General features: G+C 53.4%; 1 protein-coding gene across 3 annotated transcripts in view; it reads left to right on the top strand.

Moving 5' to 3' along the window:
• Positions 1–57: 57 nt before the first annotated feature.
• Positions 58–26,502, top strand: part of SHISA6 (shisa family member 6) — a 278,202-nt gene continuing 251,757 nt past the window's right edge. For all 3 annotated transcript variants that reach the window (XM_059378940.1, XM_059378937.1, XM_059378939.1), the window contains exons 1-2: positions 58–749; positions 22,774–22,934. In XM_059378940.1, the coding sequence (XP_059234923.1) occupies positions 106–749; positions 22,774–22,934 (805 nt within the window). In that variant the 5' untranslated portion in view covers positions 58–105. The remainder of the gene's footprint in view (positions 750–22,773; positions 22,935–26,502) is intronic.

Below are 26,502 nucleotides of genomic sequence, written 5' to 3'. Positions count from 1 at the left end.
ACCGCCCGCGCCGCCAGCCCGGCCCGCGCCGCCGCCCTCGGAGCCCGGCGGCCGGGGAGCGGCCTGCCGCGGAAGCCTGCCCGCGCCCTCCCGCCCGGCCCCGCCATGGCGCTGCGGCGCCTCCTGCTGCTGCTGCTGCTGCTGCTCTCGCTGGAGTCCCTGCACCTGCTGCCCGGCGCTCGCGGCGCCCGCGGCCGCGCCGCCAACCGGACCCTGAGCGCCGGCGCCGCTGCCGTCGGGGGCCGACGGCCCGGGGGCTCCCTGGCCCGGGGCGGCCGCGAGCTGAACGGCACCGCCGCCCGGGCGCCCGGCGGCCCGGAGGCGGGGAGCCGGCGGGGACAGCCCGCGGCGGCGGTGGCGGCGGCCAGCGCGGCCGTCACCTACGAGACGTGCTGGGGCTACTACGACGTGAGCGGCCAGTACGACAAGGAGTTCGAGTGCAACAACAGCGAGAGCGGCTACCTGTACTGCTGCGGCACCTGCTACTACCGCTTCTGCTGCAAGAAGCGCCACGAGAAGCTGGACCAGCGCCAGTGCACCAACTACCAGAGCCCCGTGTGGGTGCAGACGCCCAGCACCAAGGTGGTGTCGCCGGGGCCCGAGAACAAGTACGACCCGGAGAAGGACAAGACCAACTTCACCGTCTACATCACCTGCGGGGTCATCGCCTTTGTCATCGTGGCCGGCGTCTTCGCCAAGGTCTCCTATGACAAGGCCCACCGCCCTCCGCGGGAGATGAACATCCACAGGTGAGAGGGTGTGCGCGCGAGCGGCCGCCCGGGGCCGGTCCCCGAGTCCCCAGTCCCCAGGTCCCCCGTCCGGGTCCCCAGCCTCCCGCTGAGCCTCGCCCCTCTTAACGTGCATCCCCGGTCCGCTTCACACTGGGCGCCACCACGTCGCTCTGACTCTCTAAGACCAGTTTCTCCCTCGCTTGCTTCCTTGACATTCAGATAAATCACAGCTTTCTTATTTCCACCCTTTCTTCAGAGTCCAGAATGCATGCTTTGGAGGTAGGGGAGTTACAGGGCAGAGTAAGGATCAGTGGGGTCCCCCAAGTTGGAGCCTGGAATTTTATGAATTCTATAACCCTGGATGGGGGATGGGGTGGGATCCGGGGTTCAGTTTTCAGGGCAAGTGGGCTCTTTGGGGTAGGCTCCTCTTGGCTTTGGCTTTCTGAGTCTAACCAGCACATCCTCTTTGGTCTAGGACCGTGAACAATGTTGGAACCTTACAGAAGGGAGTATCAAGTGATTTAGTATAAGCTGGGTGTTCTCCATGTGGGGACGGGGTTGGGGGGGGGGTGGTATGGAAGGGACGCCTTCCCCAGGAAGAAGGGGTAAAAAATTTCTCCATTCCATGTTGACCAAGGGCAGGTGGTGTCTCTTTACTGCCTCCTTGCCCAAGTGGGATGCTTATTTTCCTGCCGAGACTGGAGGACTTGGTCTTTCAAACCCTGTCGGCAAAATGCTCTGAGTTAACATGCTTGCTGTGTTAAGCCCAGTGGGCAGCTTTTACCGCTTACATTTGGGGGTGGGGTGACTGGGGCAGCCTCCCCAGGAAACTTATGGCAAGAGCTCGAAATACGGCAAAGCACAGCCCCATCCTGACTGCCTCCCACCCCAGGGCCCTGGCTCCCAGGGAGTCCTTAGGGAAATCGGAGCTCAGAGAACGGGAAACCAGCCTCTCTTCCCAAGTCAGGGACCGCTGCACCCTGGGGAGGCAAAGTTAGCTCAGCTTCCAGTCCCCTCCTGATGATGAATGGCTGGACCTGGTTCAGCAGAGTCTTTCAGGGAACAAATCCTGCCCCAGGACATGCCTCCATTTTTGGCACACGGTGTGAGCCCTGCCTGGGTAACCAGGACCCCCTCCCCCAGGCCAGTCCTGCTTCTGCGTGTGCCAAGCAGACCCCCACCCCGAACCACACAGCTGAAACTCATTTCTATTCTTTCGGCCTGAATGCCTTCTTCCCTTGCCGCTGTGGACATTAATCAGCCGTACCTTGATAAAGAGAGAGAAAGGCAGATAGAAATTTCTGGGCATGATTTTTTTTTCTTCCTTTGAAGATGTTGAGAAAAGGTGATACTCCCTGGCAGGTTTTATTGAGTCAAACGCACGACGTGTGGGTATTTCAATAGTGACATACATACTTGGGTATCAGAACTGTGTGTTTCCAAAAGCAAACCTCTGTATAATTCCTCACTCATCACCCTAAGGGGCCACTGCCCCCCCTCCCCCAACATCTTATCTTTTAGGTAGTGAGTCTGTGTCTGGCTGGTCCCGGGCATGGGTGGAGGAATTGTGAGAAATGGGATGCGGGCAGTCCGTATCTCCTTGGGGTCAGGTCTGGTGAAGGGTTCTCCCTCGTGGCTCACCTTGGAAAGCATAGAAGTCATAACCTGTGGGCAGGCACCTTCCAGAAGCAGTGGTACTCGGTCCTTCCTCTGCCTACCTCCAGGTGCCTTCTCCTGGGCTCCTGGTCACTCATCCCACATTCCCTTGCTCTGGTTTCTTTCTTTTCTGGGCTGCCCCCTACCCTGCCCTCATACTCCCCTACTGAACGCACTTCCCTGGGAGGAAACTAGTGATGGTCTTTGGATGCTGGTGCTGGCCTCTGTTCTGCTGGTTTGTGACCCTGGACGTGCCACTGTTCCTTGGGGTGTGTTTTCTCCCCTTCCCATCACGGCGACCCCCCCCCCAACCCCGGACTAGGATAACTGTCTGTGTACAGGTGTGTGGCTCAGGGACTGGTGATGGTGTAGGAGCACTTTCCCTCTGGGGTCAGGAAGGAAGGTAATCGTGGAAGGGAGCTGAGTTTAGCCTGAGACCGTGATGTTCACGTAGGATGTTTCTCTCTCAAATTCACCTCCTGATTTTATTCAGTTCACAGCTTCTCTGCGAGCAGCTGTAGCTTTGCCTGCTGGGTGCTTTGGAAACCGACATACTGGGGCCTGTTCGGTGGGGGACAATGCCTGTCTCTGTTTGGGGGGAAAGAGGGCAGAGCCTGAGTCCTCCCTCCAGACACACCATGATGACCTTGGGCAGGGCGGGGGAGGGGGGATGGTGGGGTGGGGTGGGTGGGAAGCTCAGCATCCAGTTCTGGGTGACTCAGGCACCAAAGCATCCCTCCTCGACCTCTCCCCTCCCCGGGTATGTCAGGCAAAGCATGCACATGGCAGGATGCTGCTCCCCGATGCATTCCCAGGACGCATCCCAACTCGCTCACACTTGAGAGGTCACCACTTACCATTCCGGTGGCGGGATTGTGGGGGTGGGGTTTCCATGCAGAGGGTCTGGTTGGGAACCAGACTAGAGAAGTGGGAAGAGAGAATGAGTCCTACCTTATGAGTTTTCCCTAGGGAGGGGGTGGGGAGGAGAAAGGATGCACCCTCTCCAGGGGGGGTCCGTGGAGGAAGTGGGCTGTGTGTGTGGTTCCCTATGCCTTGAAATAGTTCAGCAGAGACATTTCCTTTCTGGAAAGGGGAAGGATTTATTCCAATGTGATCCTCTCTCCAAAGACTGGGAGCGGGGTGGGCAGGGGCTGGGTCCGAGGGAGGGGGACCAGGTCATCATAAGGGATGTTTGTGGGAGGGGGTTAGAAGGGGTGGAAGAGGAGGCTGCAGCCCCGAGATCAGCCACCTGCCTCCTCCTGGTGTCCCCAGGCAGGCCAGCCCTCCGCTCGCCCGTGGCACACATTTCTTAGAGCCTGGCTTCCTTTCACTGCTCCGGCCCCCGCAGGGAAGAACAGATTTAGTCTTTTCCAGAAGTGATTAGACCCTGCCGTCCTGTTTCTGTGTGTGGAGTCAGTGTCTGTAGGGGAAACTCTCAGCTCTCCGGTGATGCCAACACCAGCTCAGCTGGACCCCAGGTGGGAGGAAGAGATGGGCGGCCAGGGGGACCAAAGTCTGGGCCATGCTCTGGGTCTGGGGAGCCACTAGTCTAGGGGGTGCCCTCCTTTCCCAGCCATGGCCCTGTTTCCCCCCCCCCCCCCCCCAGGTCGCTAACTCACCTTCCCCGTTCACCTTCCCCCAGCTGAGGTTCAAGCTCATAAACCACAGGCATGCCCCGGAGCCCCAGCAGTTTCTACTTTGCTTCCTGGGGCTGTTTATTCAATGAGGGGCTGTGATGTTCTCCCTGGGGCGAGTGCTTCCGCCCAGGCAAAGGCCCCCTCTAGGAGCTGTCTCACATTCACATTAGTGTCCTGGAGAGGAGACTCTCCAAGCGAGAAAGTCTGCCTTTTTTTTTTTTTTTTAAGTGGCTACCTAGCAGCTGGGACCGGGGAGCTATTAGGGACCTATGGATGTAGTTGGTGGAGTCAGGGATGCCTTGGGTCCTCCCATTCTGTAGGGATGGAGGGGATGGAGGAATTTGGGGTGGGGGGTGTCATATGCTCAGGGTTGCAGGCAGGAGAAACTGAGCAGATTCAGTCTGCAATAAAGGAAAAGTGTCAGGAAGTGACCTGACAGCCATCAGGAGGCTCCTTTGTCTTTGGGCTCCTCTGCTTGTTTCTAGAGGAATCAAGAGAACACTCTGTTCCACCTTCTCTCCCTCTAAAAATCCAGAGAGGCCCCTTGCCTGCTGCCTGACCGTGTCTTTGCAATAGCAAGACCCCTCTGCCGGCTGATGTCGTGAATTTTCTCCCCGAATCCGCAGGCAATGAATTGTCTCAGCATTCCCCAAACGGTCCCATTTCTTGGAGCACTGCGAGCTCACTGTAATGAATTGATCTAAATAGAGAGTCAACTTGTTTTTTCCTTCAAATAGAGCCGTTGGAAGGACAGGGGGAAAAAAATTTTGCCTTGGACTGAAGGTCTGAACATTGCTTGTTTTCTCTTGCCTTGGAGGGGAAAAAAATGCATGCAGGGAAATTGTCAAGGAATTTAAGGAGGTTATGGAAGAGGGGTTAGGGGAGGGCACCCAGAAGACAGGAGGAGGCAAAAATGGCGAAAGGAGAGAGGTAATGGGGTGAGAAGCAGATGTGGTGCCCAGGTCCTGGGCTACATGCAAATGCCTTCAATTCCACGGAGGAGCCCTGGTCACCTGCTGGGGGGGGGGGGGCGAGGTATGTCTCAAACCACATAACCTAAGCCTGTAAGGTGGTACCTTGGACACAGAAGGGCGGCAGAGTTCATTTTGGATTTAGCAGGTCAGCCGTGCAAACTGCTTCTCCGGAATCTGGCGCGCTGACAGTGATGCCTGGTCTGTTGCTCTGCTGCGCTCTTGTCCTCTCCCACCCCCGCACCAGCCCCGAAGGCACACCCCATGTGTCTCCCGTCCCCACCCACCGCTGACCCCAGGCTCCGAGCGCGTTCCTCAGGAGGAATCCGCTGCTAAGATACCAAGAGTTTGCCCCCAGTGCTAGACTGCCAAGCCCCAGGTGGAGGAAAAGTCCAGTTCACTGTTATCAACCTCTTTTAATGAGATCCGATTGATTTGGCTGTTGATTCCGATCCAGGGGTTCAGATAGCTGAAGAAGCGAGCGGATGGAAAGAGGTTTGTTTCCCAGCCCCGGGCAGACCCAGAGTAGAAGGGGGCTATGCCAGAGGAGGCTTCGTCCTTCCCCTTTGCACTCCCCGATTTCTCCAGGGCCTGGCAGGATCGACTGCCCTTAGATCTTAACTTCCCGGCTGCCTTTCCATAGAGTGCGAAGCCCCACCACGGGCTGGAAGGGGCGGCCAGACGCTGGCCGTGGGACGTCACCCCCTCACCTCCCTCTTTGCCACAGTGCCCGGTGCAACATGCTGCTTAGCCTGCTTTTAAGATTATGGCGAACTCAGGTGCATCTTGTCTTACAATCTTGATTTTATCCCTGGACGTCCATCCTGCGGAACCACAAAATTGCCTTGCAAGCTTGCCGGTGACATGTCTCACATGGGCGATGGGGAAGGGACTGTATTAGAACCTGGGTTTAATTTGTTTTTTAAATACCTTCTGATGTGATTGTTTTTTTCTCCCTCTCTTTCCTCTGTTTTGGGAAACTCCAGCCCATTATTTTTCCCTGAGTCACATCTCTGACCTCTTGTTTCTCATTGGTACTTGGAACAGGGAAGAGGGCTTGGCGTAAGGGGTTTACCCACAAACCTCAGAGGGTCTCTGTCCCTTGGCCTTGAGCAGGCTATTTCAGACCCCTTTGAGATGATTGCTCCCCCTGTCTGTTCTTCTTTTATCTTTAGAAGTGAAACCAGATTGTCCTGAAAAGGCAGAGGAATACAGTTGACCCTTGAACAGCACTGGTTTGAATTGTGCGGGTCCCCCGATACACAGATTTTTTTTTTTAATAGTTTTATTCTGCATTTTTTTAAAAATATTTTATTTATTTATCTGACAGACAGAGATCACAAGTAGGCAGAGAGGCAGGCAGAGAGAGAAGAGGAAGCAGGCTCCCCACTGAGCAGAGAGCCCGATGCGGGGCTCCATCCCAGGACCCTGGGATCATGACCTGAGCCGAAAGCAGAGGCTTTAACCCACTGAGCCACCCAGGCGCCCCTCTGCATTTTTTTTAAACGTAGGCTCCATGTCTGATGTGGGGCTCGAACTCACAACCCTGAGATCAAGAGTCACATGCTCTCCCAACTGAGTCAGCCAGGCACCCTCAGATTTTTTTTTTTCCCGATAAATTCAGCACAGAACTGAAAACGAGTTTTTTCTTACCATTTTCTTGCCATTTTCTTCTCTCCAGCTTGGCTTACTGTAAGAATAGAGTATATGTGTGGGTTGGCTGCCATGTTATTGGGAAGGTTGGGCTCAACAGTAGGCTGTTAGTAGTAGTTAAGCTTTGGGGGAGTCAGAATTTATCCTTGGATTTTCAGCTGCACAAGGGGGTTGTTGCCACTAACGCCTGCCTTGCTCAAGGGCCAACCATACGTTTTATAATTTTGTCATCATTACAGAATTGTAGAATTTTTATTACAGGCCTGTCATGTAGCCTAACTTCCTGATTTTACAGATCATAATGCCAGGGGTTCCCAGCTGGGGGGGGGCGGGGGCTAGACCCGGAAGCTGGGGGCGGGGCTGGGTCTGGGCCCCGCCCACTTTCCTGGCGCCATATGGCCCAGCCCAGTCTCCTGCAGTGAGCACCCACGATGGCTTCACTTTAGGCACCTGTCTCTCGGTCGCAACCAGATAACTCCCCAGATGTTTGGAGTCGTGAGTGACGGACTTCTAGCCTCTCTCCTTTCCCTCCATTGCTTTGGTCCTTCCTCATTCAGTTTGACCATCGCCTAAAATGATTTCTGTCCGTCTTCCCCAGTCCCCTTGCAATTTTCTCCAGGTCCCTTTGCAGAGGGCGATGACCTGATCTAAGCACCATCCTTTAATCGGATCCGAGGAATGCAGAGCACGGAAGAGAGGGAATGCAACAAAAGCCAGAAAGTTGTGAACCAGGGGAAAGGGCCACCAAGCAAAACTATGGGCCGACCTCTGTAATTCAGAATGTGGGCTCTGAATGCTTTCTCTCTCTCCCAGAAATGGGGTGTGTGTGGGGGGGGGAACACAGACCTACCAGGTTCAATGAGTTTCAGTTTTGCGAGAGACCACCAGAGACCTCCAGGCGTCCTGTGGGCCCAATGTGGGGGGGATTTCCCCTTTGTCCTCCAGGATGGCTCCCCGCATATATGACAGCTCTGTGAGTCCCAGAGGCATGCTCACTGCTGCCAGCCCTTGCCTGTTCCCAGGGCTGGGCCATGACCCCACAGGGACAGAGTGGATACAAGGAGAGAGGTCCAGAGAAGCTTCTAGAAGGATGGCTAATGAAGCTGGAGATTTAGGTCTGGCCATTCTGTGACATTCATCTTGATGGCAGGCAATGTGGGACTCCTCTCCTACAATGCGCCCGATCCTAACTTTGAAAGAGCCAGGACATCCCTATCCTAATATGTCCTCCATCCAAGCAGTCACCTTGGGAGGTCCCAGGCTGCCTCTTCTCCAGAAAATGTTGCCACGGTTCCTCCTGGAAGTGTTCTCGGAGCCCAAGGCATGTCATCTCGACTCTCCATAACGGCACAGATTTTTATCCTCTTAGGGTAGATGTGATTCTTGTAAGCAGCGATGAGTCACCGGGCTGAGGCCGATGAATGGAGTCGGTGATCGGCCAGTCATTTGCAGACACAAAGGGCGCCTCTGGTAATGAGACCTGCCCTCCCGGGAGCCGCATGGCCACTGTCCCCAGAGGCTGGGCCCAGAGGAGGTGTTCCAGTAAGGAACGGCAGCCTTGTAAAGCCGAGCCCAGAGGCCATGGGGCCACTTTGCAGAGACCACGCTGCATGCAAGAAGGTATCACCAGCCTTCCCCAAATCAGCCTCATGTCCTATCAGCATGTCCCGGCAGACAGTGGAGGCCCTGGGGAAAGAAAGCACTCGAATATGCAGGGAAGAAAGTTCAAATAACTGCCCAGAGAGAGAGAGAACCATAAAAAAAAAAAAGAATGTCCCACATTTTTTCATGAGATAAGTAGACAACTCAATTTAGATCTTTAATTTGATTCTGAGGGTTGAGGGACCCAAATTCTCGGGCATGCATGCGGCCGGGCTTGGGGTCAGAGCTGGAGGGTCTCTGCGCCCTCCCGTCTGTCCGTGTGGATGCCGTCACCTCCGTGATCTGGCATTCACGTCAGGTCCCCGCTGGGGCCACACAGCCCTTGGACAGGTGGAAGTGTTTGTATGTGCAGGGAGGTGGGGCTGCCCCTGACCATGGTGCGTGGATTCCTACATGAACTGCACTCCCCCTGGCCCCTCCTCCCAGAGTGCGTGCGCGCCAGGACACAGCCTCTGGTCCCCACACACCCCCTTAAGGGGCACTCTTGTTGGACCCTGGGGGGGTCAGCCCTGCTCTGTGGCTGGGAAACCCCCTTCCTCCGTTCAAAGGTGAAAATGAGAGAAGGTCTGTTTCCCGGAAGCTTACACAACTCCGACTTCTGTGCACCTGCAGAAAGCCGGCCTTGAGGAGGGCCAGAGGCCTCAGGGCGAGCACGGCTCAAGGTCACCTGGATGCAACAGGGAGGGGGGTGGGGAAAGGCTGACCAGAGCTCTCAGTGTCCAGGGCTTCCTCTGTGCCTGGAACCCTGCTATGTACTGGACATAAACTGTCTCATCGCATCCTTCCTTCACCCTCGGGATAAGTGCCCATTGCACGGAGGAGGAAATCAGCTCAGAGAGGCTTAGTAACTTGCCTAAGGTCACACAGCTAGAACATGGCCAGTCTCTATCTCCACGCGGGAGTAGCTGGCTCCCACCGCCCCAGATGTAAACGGGTCAGGGATGCTCCGACTTTTTGAGAAAGCAAAGAGGCCTCTGACAGTGCCCTGGCACGGGTTATCATGGTGAGAAATGAGGGCATTTCTCAAGCCCTGCAGATCAGGGTGCCACAGAAGCGGGCTGGTGGCCTCGCTTGTATGGCCTGCAGGGCCTGAGGCCGCCAGGGCAGTGCAAAGCCTTGTTTTCAAAGAATGGATCACGTTGAGGGAGGAGGGTGAAGACAACACAAAGAAAATGCGAAAAAACAAAAGGGAAGCAAAACACCCCGATTCCATGGAGGAACACCAACAACAAAAACAACAATCCTTTACCCTTGTTGGCAGAAACCTGTCCCCCCCCCCCCCCAAACCGCCAACCCCCACCCCCCACCCCGGGGCAGTTCTGCACGAGTCCAGCTCTGGAGAGTAACAGAGACGCTGGGGAGAGGAAGTGCTTTGGGGACGAGGGGATAGATCTCGGGCCATTCCCGGTTCTAATTACCGAGACCTGCAGCTCCCAAGCAGTTCCATTTATCACGGCCCCCTCCCTGCCCCATTTATAACGCGTAGCACAGGGCGCACCAGGCAGAGTCTGGCCCGACTCACTGCTGCTTGCCGCTCTGGTCCTGCGCTTCCCCTGTTTTAAGGCTCCCAGGCGGGTCTCCTCATTTCTCCTTCTTATCAGGTGTTTCTCTGCTTCTTGTGACCTGGAGTCCCCTGTCCTGAAAGGCATGCTTGAAGGAGGGTACCCCGGGGAGCCCTCAGCGCCCCGGCCTTTTCTCTCAAACTTCCGTTGTCCCGGTCAGTGGTGGTGGTGAGGGCCGTGATGGTGGGCAGTTGTGCGGCTCACACTCCCTGGCCTGTGGTGCCCGGGGCAGGGTCCCTGATGGAGGGGGGCACTCACCCGACGGAGGGCGGGTGTAGGAACAATTTCTCTAGCTTTCTCCAGGGAGTGGAAGGTTCGTGGACACCGTTTCCAGTCCCCATCCTGGCTCAGACCCATTCAGGTCTGAGGAACAGACCTTGGTCACACCCACTGTCCCCACCTCGAGACCATGGAGGCCACGTTCCAACCAGGCTCTGGGTGGCTACAACCTTGGCCCTGCTCCCCGGGCGTTTGGGAGAGAGGAGTCACTGCTTTCTGCAGGCTTCCCAAACACTCATTATTCCTTGCTTTTTTGGCATTTGGTCTTGTGTACTGTTCCCATTAGCTCCGGTATTAAAGTCTCATTACTTAGGACATCTGTCCTCTGGACATATTCGCGGCTCCCTTAGCCAAATGTCCTCTTCTGGGAAGGATGGTTTCCGGCGTGTCCCCTCTTGGATCTTCCTTTGGTCTTGCTGCCCCAGCGAGGAGGGATTTGAACCCAAGAGGGCTTGCGGGGGAGTGGCTGTTAATTTTAAGTGGTGCCTGAGCATGGGTTCCAGAGCTCACCCATCCCCTCCCTTTGGAGGTCTTGGGACTGCAGACCCTTGCTGTCATCCCTAAGGGTTGGGTAAGAATGGCCATCAGTCCCCACCTCCCAGGCACTGGGACTGCCCGGGCCCCGTGGAAAAATCAGGATTCTTTTTGATTGAACTAAGCAGTCGGCCCTCTGTGTCTTTTTTGACTGCATCCCGAGAAGTTTGCTCGAACTTTCCCACAGGATGATGCATTTCTCCTACCTGTCCTGCTTTTTTGGATCCCCCTTCACTTCTGTTGGGTTGGGTCTCTTTCCTCTCTCTCCCTCCGGCTCTCCTTCTTGAACTCGTCCTGCTGTAACTTCATTAAACGGCATCGACTGAGACTCTGCTAATTCCGCGTGTATCCGAATCAGACCTGGGTGACGTTGTTTTTCTTTCCTCTGATAAAAGTCTGTGATGAACAGATTAATAGCTCAGACAAGACTGCAAAGAGTGCGCAGGGCGCAGAGACCACGCGGTAGGACAGATTTTTCAAGCAGGCTCTTCCTAGACGGTTGGCATGCTAATTATCAATCATTCTTATCTATTCCATGAAGTAGCTCTCCAGCTCCACAAAGATCAATGTTTTGGGTTTTGTTTTGTTGTTGTTTTTCCTACCCTAGTTTGTAATCTTGCAATGGCCCCGGGAGTAGTAAGAATGCATTTCCTTTAAAGTGTTTTTGAATTTCCATGCCTGTTTCACTGATTGGGATTGAGTAGATTGGGAATGCTTGACCATAGGCTGCTTCAAGTTCCCTTTTTAATTCCCTCTGGGGGGCTCCTGCTAATTGCCCCTCTTATGGTTTCTTTTCTTTCGCATTGCCCTGAGTTTTTAGAATCTGGAAACTCTCTCTCTTTTGGCATTGCAAACTCTGCAGTGGGTCCTCCCCAAACCCAGAAGGTTCTCCTCATTCCCTCTTGCCCCAGGATGAGCCCCTGGACACTGGGGGTTAGGAACCCAGGGTTTCCTGGGAGCTGAGGTAAGAGGCTAATCCCACCTTTTTGGATCACTTCCGGTTGCCATACCCTTGGGTGAGTCCCTTGGCCCCGACTTTGGTCTGTGAGCCTGGCTGTGGGATGGGGGCCACCGAGATGTGGAGCTGTGTTCTTCTCACGCCTCATTCGGATCTCAGCCACCCCGGGAGGTTGAGGCAAGCAGAATGTACATCCGTACATCAAATGCATCAGTCCAGGGAGAAAATGCATTTTTCTTGCACACTCCCTTCAGGTCAGAATGGTGTGATGGCTTGACTTTAGCATCTGAAACTCATAGCATCTCTTGGGTGAAGGGGATTTGGGAGCTGTTTTGGTCCTCGCATACATGTGCATCGAGACCTGGGCTCCCTCTGTTCCTGGAGTGGTCCATTAGGTTCTGAGGACGTGATTCTCGTTAATTCTTACGGGGAGCCAACATTGACTTCTTGGCATGAGGTGTCTCCAGTGGAACAACCCAGAGGAAATCTATCCTTTCTTCTGGAAGACAAGAAGTTTTCTTTCTCTATGGAGATGGCAAGGGCATGCCCCCTTCAGTCTCCCTTTTCCTTGGATAAACATCCCTAGCTACAAGTCTGTTCCTCATGGGACATGCATTCAAGTGTTCGTACCCGTGCGAGGGTGGTTCACATCAAAATGCGCTTATAGGGGCGCCTGGGTGGCTCAGTGGGTTAAAGCCTCTGCCTTTGGCTCAGGTCATGATCCCAGGGTCCTGGGATCGAGCCCCGCATCGGGCTGTCCGCTCCGCGGTCTCTTTCTACCTGCCTCTCTGCCTACTTGTGATCTCTGTCTGTCAAATAAATAAATAAATAAAATCTTTAAAAAAAAAAATGCGCTTATAAATCTCTAGCAGAACCCCCAGCAACATGCAGGTCTTGGTCATTCGGGTGCCTTGCAAACGTCTGAAGATTTTTTTTTGGAAATTGGTGGGCCTCCAGGGCTAGGCATCTGTCCATCTCCCTGACCAGGATATCAGGACGACACGTGTGTTTGCTTGTCTCATTCACACCTGTATTTTATGCCTGGAGCAGTGTCTGGCACAGGCAGGTGCTCAGTTAATGGGGTTGAACGAAGAGTTGGCGTAAGGAATGAAATTGGGGAGGACGCTGGCTGGTCTCTGCGTGGACCCCACTCTTCTGATGGTTCTGTCGATGCGAAGATAGTTGAGTTTGGAAGTGCCAGTCACGTTTATACTTTTTCTTTGTTTTGTTTTTAAAGAAGAAAGGAAGGAAAAGGAAAATAGGAAGAACGAAAAACAAAAACAGCCCAGCTGAAACCTTCGCAGCAAACTTCTCCCTGGCTAGTGGGATGCGTTTGCTCTTTTAGGCCCCGCTGGAGTCCTGATTTGTTTTGCTCACAAAGTGAAACTCCTTGCTTTTCGGCGGAGCTCTCTCTTGGAGCTTCCTCCCAGTCTAGCGGAAACACAGCTGGTGACGGCCTCGCGGAGAGGAGCGGACACTCTTCCTTGCACTTGGCAGTCAGAGGCCAGGTTCAGGGTTCAGGGAACACAGCTGTGTGACCAGACGCATGCCTGTCCTGAGGCCTGATCGGAAAAGATGGGACGTGGGTGGTCCCTTCCAGGATGACCCGTGGCCATTGTGTGCCAGAGTTTGGCCCATCTGGCACCGTGGACGCAGGCCTCTGGGAAGCCCTTCTTCTATCCTTACTTCTGCTGTGCTCCTGTGGGCTGTGCCTGAGCAGACACGAGGAGGTTGTCACCAGATTTATTTATTATTCAAATATTTATATAGTGCTTGCCGGTTGCCGGGTTCTGTCTGAAGTGCTCTACGAATATTAACTCCTTTAATCTCTGCGATAACTCAGAAGAGGTAGAGTTTCTTTTTGGTTTTATTATTTCAGCTTTATTTTTTTCAATGAGGAAACAGAACGCAGGGCACCCACGTAGCTAGCTGGTGATCGTCAGCATACTAAGTGGTCACCATTCCCGCCCGGGGATTCTGGCTGCAGGACCCCCATGATAGGCTGCCCCACCTTCCTTTGGTCTCAGCCCTGGATTTCGGTTCATGCACCTATGGCACGTCGAGAGAACGACGCCGAGATAGCAAAAGGAAAACACGGGTGGCGGGTACATGTATGCCCTCCTGTGTCACCGGCCTGTCCACTGCTACGCTGACAAATCTTGGGAGCATTTTTGTTTTCTCCCAGTTCGAAGTGGTAGACGCCCTCGACCCATCGAGCTCTTGGATTCGTTCTCGGATGATCCAGATGTTTCTAGAAAGTCTAGGCATGGTGTTGATGCTGCCCCATTTTCCACTCCTGGGTAAATTTTCACATGATTCATGAGGCCAGGAATGCAGAGTGTGGTGGGTATACTGTGAGGGGCAGACGGGGGGGGGGGGGCGCGGCCAGAGGAGGCATGTCTGTGCTCCAGCTGGCTCAGGGCTAACCATCACGTCACAGCCCCCCGACAGGTGCCTGCTGGGATGGAGCAACGTGGCCAGCTTACCTGGAAAGCAAAGCAGGCCTGCTGAGCCTTCCCTCTCCCGGTCCCGTGGTGTTCACTGGCCACGATGAATTCCCATTGTGCCCGGGGACAACTCAGACCCCCAGAACAGCTCAGTGCAGATGCGCAAACATTGTTACCACAACAAAGGAGATCTCCACACCCATTTGGAGCCTCTCTGTATGAGGAGAGCGGTCTTGTGCAGACACAAAGCTAGCAGCTGTGTTTTTCAAGTGGACTGTGAGAGAACCAGAAATAAGAACTAAATGAAGCCATTCTCCTCGGCCGGTGTTTATTAAAAATATATTCACTTTGATTGTCCGGAGCGCATGTTTTGGAGAATTAAAGGCACGCCGACTGCCCAGTAAACAGGTAGGAGGAGGAAGTAACAGAGGACACTCGCTCTTCCAGCATCCCGCAAAAGCTCTGTTCTCTGGGACTCTGATAACCAGAATATTCAATTTAACCAGATTAGAATGTCTGCATCCTACTTCTAGGAGAAATACAAAAGGAGCCATCAGAGATTTACTTAAGGAGGGAAAAAGAAAAAGAAAAAAAGAAAAAAAAAACAACCTTTCATGGTTCATCCTGCAGTCTTTACACAAATAACTGTGTTTTCCTAGAATAGTCTGGATTTTGCTTAGTGTTCTCCAAAGAGAGCTAAAGATTAGGCTGCTGGCCCTCTCATGCATTCTTTTTAAAAAAGAATGGTGTTGATGCCCTCTCATTGCATTCTTTTTAAAAAAATATATTAATTATATTCAGTATATTCTACTTAATTAGGCAGGAATGCTTTTAGAAAATTCTTTAAGATCAAGAGCGTTCTCATTAGTCCTCAGGAGTAAGAGCATTAGCCAGAATAGCTTATTCATGGAGTAGTTGATCTGTTTGGCCTTTTATCACACCTATCCAACAGCAGAAATGTCTTCCTACTCCCTCTGGAAAGCGAAAAGACACAGTTAGGGGTCGAAACGAGCCAGCTTGCCTTGTCCTTGGCAGTAAAAAGCTTACTGGACACTACATGAACTTAGTTTCTCCCATCCGTGGCATTTATGGGGCTCGGAACTCCCAAGAAAGAAGCTCCACGAAGCCCAGGGACTGAGTGCTGCGTAGGAGGACAAGGGTTCGGTAGAGCAACACCGTGGCTCCTCACTAGGGCTGTTGGTGTTCTGCTCAGGACTCAGCGGGACAAAACAGTTGCCCTCTAAAAACAACGTAAAAATGTTCCGGCTGCTGGTGTCGATGACTCACGGAGGTCGCTAGAAAAGGAGAGCCAAGAGGGAGCTGGCTTCTGTTTGGGCCAATTTTTCCGCTAACCATTGAGCACTCCTATAACTTTGGGTTCAGAGACCCTTGGAGGGATGCGTTAGGTGGAAAAACATGTGACTGGGTGGATGGAGAGACAGGTGGATGGACGGGCATGCACATGAATGGATGGATGGATGGATAATCCGGTGGTTTAAAGGAAGCCTCTGCCTCTTCACCCACCCAAGGGTAGAATCTGGATTTACCACCTCCTAGTTGTGTGCCATTGGGCCATATGGCTAGCCTTGCAAAGTCTTAGTATTCCCAGCAGTTAGTTATGGCTCCAATAGCATCTCCCAAATCATGTCATTTTGAGGGTTGGAGGATAGGGTGGGTGTAAGAGTTTAGCATGTCCCTCAGTCAATGATAGCGGTCCATTTCCTAAGCCTTTGAGTTCCTGCTGACCTTCCCAAGCAGGCAAGGTTATGAAGCAAAGGCTACGAAGGTTTTATTTCTCTCTTGTCCAGGGGAACCACGTGCCCTTTTTAGAAAGAGTCCGTGTCTCTGGAATGCAGGTGGCAGCCCGTCAAAATGTTGACCGGGCCTGGTCGCCGGTGTCCAGACAACTCAACACTTGGGGTGTTCAAACACATATCCATTTCCTTGGGATCGCTGGCGTTATTAACCAGGGTTTTTAAGCAGGTGAATCAGGAGTCTTGACCCATATCGTTCACTTACTGATTGTTTCTCGGTGCCCAGATGTTAGCTGGCATTCGCTAAGTTGGTAGACCCAGGTGGAGAGACCCGATGGACTCAGGGGTGCAAGCAGACCCAGCCCAAGGTAGTGAGATCAACGCAGGCCACGGTCCCAGTGAGCAGAAGGACACCCAGACTTGGGTCCCGCACCTCCGATTTGAATTTTTTTTTTTTTTAAAGATTTTATTTATTTATCAGAGAGGGGGGGTGGAGAGAGAGCACAGGCAGACAGAATAGCAGGCAGAGGCAGAGGGAGAAGCAGGCTCCCTGCTTGCCAAGCAAGGAGCCCGACGTGGGACTCGATCCCAGGACGCCGGGATCATGACCTGAGCCGAAGGCAGCTGCCAACCAACTGAGCCACCCAGGTGTCCCTCCGATTTGATTTTTCTTCCATCACATTCCAGCCCTAGAATCCGTCCGAGCCTCAGTTCCGGGTTATAAATCAGGGCAGTACTGCCTGCCGAGGTCACGCAGGGTTTGTGTGGGTGTCACGGCGGATCAGGCAGGCGAGGGCGTCTAGGACTGGGTTAGTGGGGCACAGACGTGTGGGGGTGTCTCAGTGATGCAGATGGTGAAGACACTCGCAGTGGCTCCCGAGAACCCCTGAAGTTTCCTGGCCTGAATGCTCATATACGACGGTTTGCTCTGCTCCGACTTGCTGCCCAGTTAATTTACTCTCCCCTGCTCGCCACGCATCCAGGAAAGCCAAGGAATCCGTGTGCCAGAGGGAGCGGCCAGAGGGAGCGGCGAGCCAAGGCCACGATCTGGGCAATTCAGGCAAAGCTTTTGTTAGACTCGCCCAGATATGGCAGCAAATGCGGCGCGGGGTGTGTGTGGGGGGGGGGGGGGGGGGGGGGGGGGAGGTTGGGATGATTAGCAAGATTCTTCAAGTTCTTTTTATTTTATTTTATTTTATTTTATTATTATTATTTTATGATATAAACTCTGTGCCCAATGTGGGACTCGAAATCACGACCCTGAGATCAGGAGTCCCGTGCCCCACCCGCTGGGCCAGCCAGCCACCCCCAAGACTCTTCAGGTCCTTAAATGAGAAGCTTGTAGTGGTCCGGGGGTGGGGGCCGGGGGCTTCGCCCTTGGCTGGGAAGCCCCCTCGGTCCTCGCTGGCTTCGCCCTATCCTGTTCCCACTGCCCCTCCCCTGTCTGAGCCCCTCCCCCTCCTTTACCTTCTGAGTCATTTCTGAGCGCTTTCTCTGAATTTCGTTTTGTTCCTCACTTCCCCCCTTGTCCTCCCTCCAACTTCCTGTTCCTGCGGGGGTCTGTCCCCTCGTCTCCAGGCCAGTCTCCGCCCTCCCCACTGCCTCTCTGTGGCTCGGAGTCCCTGCCTTACTGTGCGCCTTCCTTCGCCTCATCCCTCCCCTAGTCTGTCCGCCTGCCCCCCTCTGACCTCTCCTCCCTTCCGCCCTCTCGGACCTGGAAGGGGCCGCGCGCTCTCGCAAGCCCCGCCTCCCCATCCCTCCCTGACCGCTTTTCTTTCCCGTGGTTGGAAAATCGCTCAGGCCCTAACCCATTTCCTGGGGCACATCCAGATTAATGAGATGGGACTGGAATGGCACGTTTCAGAATTAGAATAATATTTATCAAGCACCCCGGGGAGAAGGGGTTGGAAGATGGAGAGCAGCAGAGGGACAGGAGCAAGGAAGGGAGGTCACGGGCTGGGGGGGGGGGGGGGGGCCCAGGCAAGGGGCTCTGAGGGCAGCTGCCTGAGGGCACCACTCCTAAGGACACCGCCTGGGAATTAGGGCCACCTCTCCCCTTGCCAGAAGGTGGGGGACCCGGGAGCCTGGCCCTGGCTGGCGTGTTCCTCATTAGGGACCCCACGGGGCAAGCCTGCCTCTTTAGGAACACCTTTTCTAGTGCGTCTCTCCCCCTTGGCTGTGCCGCCCGGCTCAGCCCCGCCAAGCCGGCATCTGGGAAGGATACAGGGCAAGTGACTGTCTTCACGAGGCGACGGCCTCGCTGTACCCCAGTTTAAACTCCTTCTCTGGCCGCAGGCCAGACCCAAGCACAGCGCTGTGCACTGAGCCTGATGGTCTCCGGCAAAGTGCATTCCCTGCACCCCTGCGTCCGCAGAGCCTGCATCCTGCAAGGCTTCTCAGGGGACGGGTGTCCAGGGCCTCCCCGGCCTTCCAGAGGGGAGCTCTGCTCGAAAATCGCATCTCTGCTGCATCCTTCTTGCCTGTTGAGCAGCCCCAGGGCCAATCTCCTCGGAAACTGGAATGGGAGCTGAAAGCGGTGGGGCCAGACCCAATCTCCACGCCTTTCTCTGGGCAGCGTGCAGCCCAGGTCCCAACACACAGGCCCCCTCCTCGGGGACATCCCCTTCAGTATCTCGGGGCCAGCCCCGTGTCTCATCCTGGTGAGGGCTGCTCACTAGGTATCTGGGGATCTGGATTGCACTGAGCCTGAATCAAAGCCTGGCTTCCCCTCGTGCTGCCCGGAGGTAGCTCAGGGCTTCTTAACCTCGCCACTGCTGACCCTTAGGGCCGGGTCCTTCTTTCTTGTAGGGGCCGGCCTGGGTGTCGTGGGATGTTTAGCAACGTCCTTGGCCTCTGCTCACCGGAAGCCAGGAGCACTGCCCTTCCCAGGCATGACTGCCAAAAACGTCTCTGGACATTGCCAAATGTTCCCTCCCCCGGGGGGCGGGGGAGGGACAGAATCACCGTGGAGAAGCACGGATGGAGGCTCAGTCTTGGCCTCCCCAATGTCGTGGACTTCACCACAAGACCCTGTCTTCCTTCACAGGCACCAGAGGGAAGGGAGTCTTTATAAACACTTGAGAGGCAAGAAACAGATAATTAATATATACTTTTTTTTTTTGGAATAGCAGCGTTGTTGAAATGTAACGCACCTGCCATAGAATTCATCGTTCCATTTTAGAGTGTACAGTTTGGTGCTTTCTGGATGTCCCCCCCCCCCCCCCCCCCCCGCCCTGCCCTGAGTGTTCTAGCTAGCCTTTGAGAACATGTTCATCTCCCCCAGAGGAAACCCCGAACCTATGAGCAATCACTCTTCACTTTCCCCAGACCCCGGTCACCGCAAATCTGCTTTCCATCTCTGTGGGTCTGCCTAACCTGGACATGTTCTGTCAACAGAATCCCATAACACATGGTTTTCGCTGACTGCTGCCTTTCAGTTAGCACGACGGTTTCACGGTATCTGCTGGGACATCATTGCTTTTTCAGGCTGAATAAGAGACACCTGGGTGGCTCAGTCGGTTAAGCATCTGCGTTTGGCTGGGGTCGTGATCCTGGGATCCCAGGGAGCCACCTCGGGCTCCCTGCTCAGCCTGCTTCTCCCTTTCCCTCTGACCCCTGTTCATGTTTGCTCTCTCTCTCTCAAATAAATAAATAAAATCTAAAAAAAAAAAAAAAAAAAAAAAAGGCAGAGTAAATAACCCATCCTGTGAATATTCCGCATTTTCTTTTTCCTTTCATCCGTCAGTGGACTTCTGGGCTGTTCCCACCTTCCGGTGATTATCGGTAACGCTGCTAGGAACCTTCATAGGTGTCATGTGGACATGCGTTTTCATTTCTGCTGGGTCTCCACCTAGGAGTGGAATTGCTGGTCCGTAGGGTGACTCTATGTTTATTTAACCTTTTGAGGGATTGCCCAACCCTTTACCAAAAGGCCTGCACCCTCTTACTTTCCCCAGCAGCCATGAGTGAAGGTTCCCAGTTCTCCACCGCCTTGCCAACATTTGGTATTGTCCGACTTCTTGGTGAGAGCTCTTTAAGTAGGTTTGGACGACCGTCTTCTCGTGGTTTTGATTTGCATTTCCCCGATCACTAATGACACAGAGCTGCTTTTCACCTGCACCTTCTTGGGACAAATGTCTTTTCTATCCTTCCTCCATATTTAAGCTGGGTCTTGTGTTGTTTTTTATTATTGAGTTCTAAGAGTTCTTTACATATTCTGGATATAAGTCTCCTCTCAGACACATGATTTACAAATATTTTCTCCCATTTTCTTTTTTTTAAAGATTTTATTTATTTATTTGACAGTCGGAGATCCCAAGTAGGCAGAGAGGCAGGCAGAGAGAGAGAGAGGGAAGCAGGCTCCCTGCTGAGCAGAGAGCCCGATGTGGGGCTCGATCCCAAGACCCTGAGATCATGACCTGAGCCGAAGGCAGAGGCCTTAACGCACTGAGCCACCCAGGTGCCCCTCTTGCATTTCCTTGATGGTCGTGTTGCCTTTTCTGGATCATACCTTCGGATGCAGGCACGTTTTTTTTTATTTTGGCGGAGTCCGGGATTTCTGCTTTTTTCTTTGCTTCCTCGTGATTTTAGTGTCACCTATACGAAACCACTGCCAAACCTCAGGTCACAAAGATGTACTTTAATACTTTCTTCGAAGAGTTTGTAGTTTTGGCTCCAATATTTAGCTCCATGATCCACTTTGAGTGAATTTTTACATGTGGTGTGACTGAAGGGTCCAACTTCATTCTACGGCATGTGGCTTTCCACTCATCCCAACACTATTTGTAGAGGAAACTGCTCTTCCCTCATTGAGTGGTCTTGGCACCTTGTTGAAAATCAATTGGCCATAGACGTAGGAGTTTTATTTCTGGGCTCTCGGTTCTAGTCCATTGGCCTATATTTCTGTTATAACTTTCAAGCTCCCTGTTTCCTTACCATGGGAACGTGGTAGCAAAGTGTTTTTGTTAGCCGGAGGAATGCAGGAACACAGGATAACTTGCATAGATGTGTGGTGACAGAAATACAGAAAATATTTATAACACGTTGGAATTAGAAGAGATCTCACCGGAAGGGCCATGGTAGTCTAAACCCTTTGTTTCGCTGATGGGGGGGGGGTTAAATTTCCGTTTTCGAGGTTAGCAGAGCTGCCCAAAGTCGGACAGCTCATTTGGGATAAGGACCCAGATCTCTGGACCTTTCAGGGCGGTGCGGGCTTCTCAGACCCTGAATGTCGGGTCTCTGACCCGGACCCCGGGTCCGCCGGAACCTCCTTCCCTAGCCTGGTGAGCTCCTGTGTTCTCCCTCTCCGCTTGGCCCCTCCCCGTGACCAGCGGGGTGCTGACATGCATCTGTTCCTCCCTTTCCAGCCAGAGGGAGGAGAGCACCAGCCAGGGGAGAGCGTTTGGAACATCTGAAATTGCTAGATGAGTGCCAGCAATTGCCAGGTTGATGCTCTCCTCCTTGGAAGGTTCAGCATGTCAGAGGCAACATATGGAAGGCAACAATTCACTCTCAGACACGCTTTTAGACTGCGAGGGGGCAGGTGCCGGGCGTCGGAGTCCTGGTGTGAAGGAAGCTGGGGGGTGGGCCGTGCTGGCTTGGGGGGGGGGGCGCTGGGGGTGTGGTGTCTTGCCCGCACTTCAGGGACCCCCCCCCAGTAGCCAGAAGAGTCCTTGCACAGCTTGTGCAGAACAGGGGTACACTCAGAACTGGGGACGTGGTCCTGAGATGGCCTTCCTTCTCCGGGAGGTGGGGGTCTCCTGTAGCTTGTCCACACTCACCTTCGCAGCCTCAGACTCCCCCTGCCTGTGTCTGTTTTTTTCCGTGAACGGCGGCCACACGGCGCCCCCGCCGAGCGAGTCCTGTCTGAAACCAGGGGGCAGAGCGATTTCGCCGAAACTATGAGCCCTTCGGTGATGGGAACTGTGTCCCGTTTGCCTCCGGCTCTGCGGTGACGCGCGCCCGCTGGGTCTGCCATGAATGCACGTTCGGTGGTTGAAGGGACATGTCGCGTGAACACGAGTTGCTCGAAGTCGGGGTCGCTGGGTCTCTTGTGGAGGGGCTGGGCCACTTCAGCTGCAGCAGCCGCTCTGTGCATCCCTGTTTCTTCCTCTCCTCGCTGGTGTGTTTTCCTCTTCCTGTTTGTAATCGTGCCTCCTTGGGGCTCCAGCTGTGATCACGGCCCACACCGTCCCTGTGGTCGGGTGTTCACCTTGTTATCAGTACGTCCTGTCTTTGCGGTTACATCACACCTTTCACTCATTGTCTGTTTAAAGATTTTGTATTTATTTGGGAGAGAGAGAGAAAATAAGCACGAGTGGGGGTGGGGAGGGCAGAAGCAGGCTCCCCGCTGAGAGATGGGGGGGGCAGGGGGCTAGAACCCAGAACCCCGAGATCATGACCCACGCCAAAGGCAGCCCCTTCACTGACACTTTTCTTTGATGCGAGATCTGTGTGTTGGGTCCCTAGTACACAGTACGTGCTATGTGGTGGGTGTTTCTCAAAGGGGTGGTTGTGCCCATGTTATTCATAACCTGCTGCTGGGGATGAGGCCACTGATGGCAGCCCTTCCCTGTGGGGACATCATGCTGGCCAGCTGTGCACGTATCTGCCTGGCATGGGCGGGGGTGTTTGGGTAGCCAGTATTTTGAAAGGGCTCCTGTGATACAAATTGAATACAGAAGCCGTAATCGCTGCCCATTAATGCCTGTACTTCCAAGCATGGCATCTTCTACCCTCTACCCCCTACCCCCCCACCCCAGCCCCAGGATCAGCCCCTGACGTAGCTGCAGCTCCTGAGAACAAAGCGTCATGTATGTGTCTCCTCCCGTAGCTCTGTCCATCAAGGGTCCCCGGAAGTAAGCCAGCTCCCTCTGTGGTCCTGTCCACCTGCCCCGTGCATCTCACCGTGTGATTTCCTCTTCGTTTAGGGCGCTGGCCGACATCTTAAGACAACAGGGACCAATCCCCATAGCACACTGTGAAAGAGAAACTATGTCGGCCATCAATACGTCTCCCAAAGAGAGCACGCCAGTCCGATCGTCCTCCAAAAACCACTACACCCCCGTGCGCACCGCCAAGCAGACTCCAGGTAAGTGAGCGCTGATGGCCTTGCGTCTTTGCTGGGGGCGGAGAGGGGGTTTCTGGTAGAGGTGTTGGTGATGTTTTGCTCTGGCGGCAGGGCAGGTGGCGCTCCACGGTGCTGTGGAAGACGGGCCAAGGGGATGAGCCTGGGGACCATCTCCTGCGGAGGGCCCGACATCAGAGAGGCCGTGCCATTGAGCGTCCTGGCTGGGGGGAGAATGGATGATTCGGGACAGCCGTGATTGAGTTAGTGGCTGGCGTACTCTCTTACCTGAGAGGAGGCTTGTGGCGGGTGTGGTGGAAGTGTGGTCACGCACCAGCCCATGGGACGGGGTGGTTTAGGTCGCCGGGGATGCCAGACCCATAATGAGAAGTTGCCGCGATCAGTTCCAACCCTTGGGATTTCAGAACATGCTTCCTGAGAGTAGGGATTGTGTCTGTATTATAGGGGGACATCGTCCTGTGCTCTGTAGATACCCCGGGTATATGATGAGTTGCCGTGTTCTAGTGGGAACACTAGAGCAGGGAAGCAGGCGATATGGACAGACACACGGAGCTCAGTAAAATTCAGCAGCTTGGGCGAGATCACTAAGATGTTAGTGGTCATAACAACATCAGCGATGCAGTAACAGAAATCCCGTTTATTTGGATCCTGCTCTGTGCCAAGTGATACACTGAACATTCTACATGCATTTCCTTACTTTTTCTTTGCAGCTGTCTTCCAAGTTCTTATATTGTCCCGATATCGTAAGAGGAACAGAAAGGATCAGCAGTTTTTCCTAAGGATGCGTGGGGAGAGAGCAAGCCAGGCTCCAGACCCAGATGTAGAGGTTTCGACAGTCAGGACTAGAAAATCCTAAGGTCCTAACCCAGTTGGGGACATGAATCCAATGGGTCTGAGTGGACAGTTTCCTTCCAAGTGTGGCTGGGCAAGTCATTTCACACCAGGAGCGTAACCAGACAGCCTAGTATTGACCCCTGCCCCTGGTGCAACTTTCACTTTGCTACTTGGACCTGAAAGCTTGACATCCACCCCCTAACGCCTTTCGGAGGACAGGCTATAGGGTCTGAACTTTAACTGCAGGAAGGGTACTTGCTTGCTGCCAGGAAGTACGTCCCAAATTCAGAAGTGTAGTGAATGTGCTGCCGAGGTCAGATTTCTTTTCCATTCATTCTTGAACTTCAGTTTATTAAATCAGAGACTACACACTTGCCTTTCAGGTAATCTCGGAAACCTTCTGAGGATCCGATAGAAGGGAAGGATACTCGTCTTCAAAAATATCCACCTGTGTATAAATACATGTATTCATCCAACATTTGTAATACGATTTAAGGGGATTCATGGTCCCTTCCAAAGTTAGAAGTCCCTGATTGAAAAGTAAAGACGAGAGATGGACCTTTGCAAAAAGTCTGTAATGCACTTATAGCCTTAGTCATAGATGCTGAAGATGTAAGCAGTGGCGGGAAGCTTGGCAAGAACCACCCTCTATCAAGCTGCCCATCAGGATCACCTGGGAGCTCTTAAAAATGCTGATGCCTAGGTCCTGAATTTTCCAGGGACATGCCTGGGCGTTATTGCTTGTGAAAATCTTCCTAAGGTGACTCTAATGCTCAGACAGGGTAAAGAACCGTTGGTCCAGGTGGATTCCTCATTTTATGAGTAAAGACACTGAAAGGCTATGCCGGTGGTTCTCAAACTTGGATTCACACCAGGAGCTTTAAAAACGAGGGCTACCTGGGTCCCACCCCCTGGGAGAGAGTGTGGTTTCACGGGTGCGGGAGGTGAGTGCTGAAATCTCCCCAGCTGATTCTGTTATGGAGCAAAGTTTGGGAATCGTTGGGTGGTGGAAAAGAGCAGAAAGGTACCATTCTCACTAATCCTTATTTTTGTTGATCGCTGTTGTTTAATCCAACCTTGGTATTACAAAAACCAGGGTTGAGGAGGATAGTTTTGTTTTCCTCAAGACTCCCGGTTTGAAGTCAGGCTTCTCTGGGACCTTGTCTGCGATCTTGGTACTTCAGGTCACCCCGGTGTCCAGTGCACCCCTGGGAGTTTACCCCGATTCCGCTCTGCTCTGATTTCCTCTGTCTCCTTCGCCAGCCTGCTTGTTCCCAGACGCCGAATCCAGGCCGATTAAGCGGACACTCCCGATTGGGTCTTAAATGCATTTCTGGGCAGGAAGATTTGTCATGTCTTCTGGTCTGGGCTCATATCCTCTCCTGATAATCCGCGAAGAAAAGCTTACAGTTCCGTGATTCACTTCTGTGCCCGTTCAGAGAAATCCCACCCTGTATTTCTCCACCGGGATCTCTTCCATCTGCCTTTCGAGACGGGCATGGTTTCCAGACAGTGCTCTCGGCAGCGGTGACAAATTTAAAAGCAATCTCACAACCCTCAAACATCTACAGGCTCTCATGGGCTCAGTGGCTTTTCCACGTTCCTGCTGATCTCCTTTGTCCCAAAATGTTGGAGTTGGGGTGGAAGTTGAAACAGAACTTTTCCCAAGTGTCCAAAGGGGAGATCAACTGTGATTTTTGTCACTGCTTGAGTCAGCAAGCCGCTCGTCACAGGGGTGCCGTGGTAGAAATACTGGGAGGTGTCATAATATAAGTCGTTCTGCTGCTCAAAGTGGGGTCCGTGGACCGTTTGCATCAGCATTCCTGGGGGGTTCGTAAGGGATGCCGTGTCTTAGGCTCCGGCGCACCTGCTGAAGGAGAACCTGGCATTATTTAGAAAAAAAAGATTTCATGTATTTATTTGAGAGAGAGAGGGAGGGCAACGAGGGGAAGGGAGAGGGAGAAGCAGGCTCCTCAGTGAGCAGGGATTCCGACGCGGGACTTGATCCCAGGACCCCAAGATGGTGACCAGAGTTAAAGGCAGATGCTTCACCGACCAAGCCACCCAGGCGCCCTGAGAACATGCATTTTAGCGAAATCACTTAGCAGGGGAAGTTAGAGAAGCACTGGAAGAGCCTGGGCTTGGGAGCACATCCCCCTGTCTGTGTTCTGGCCCCAGGACCAACTCCGTATGTGATCTTGGCAGGCCGCTCAGTCTGTCCTTGTCTGCCTTTGAGGCCAGTAGGACCCTCTGCCCTGAGTTGTTTTATGGATATAATGAGTTAAACCAACTAGAAGACTTAAAACCGGTCCTGACCTGGAACACAGGTGAGCTGTAGTGGCAAATTAGTAAAACAAAAAAGAAAGAAAAGAGGAAGAAGAAGGGGGAGGTGCAGAAAAGCAAAGGCATTGATGTCCTTAGACCAGATAGGATCTGTGGGGGTGTGTCCCAGATGAAAGCCCCTGGACCCAGGCCTTCCTGTGCTTGGCCCCAGCCCACGGTGCATCTTCTGAGAATGAAAGTGGTTTGTCGGGCTTTGTCGGGCTCCATCCGGGTTTTGGGTGCCCAAAGCACATGCCTATTTAGGTTTGGGAAATGATGTAAGTCCCGCCTTAATATGATAATACGGTGAGAACGTGAGTCGCAAACGTACCATTTACTGAGCATCTACTATGCGCTGGGTCCTCTGTTAAACGCTTTCTTTTTTATTTTGTTTCACTTATTTTAAATATTTCAT

The sequence above is a fragment of the Mustela nigripes genome, chromosome 16, assembly GCF_022355385.1.
Source record: "Mustela nigripes isolate SB6536 chromosome 16, MUSNIG.SB6536, whole genome shotgun sequence".
Lineage (NCBI taxonomy): Eukaryota > Metazoa > Chordata > Mammalia > Carnivora > Mustelidae > Mustela > Mustela nigripes.
This window is presented reverse-complemented; position numbering and strand designations above follow the sequence as displayed.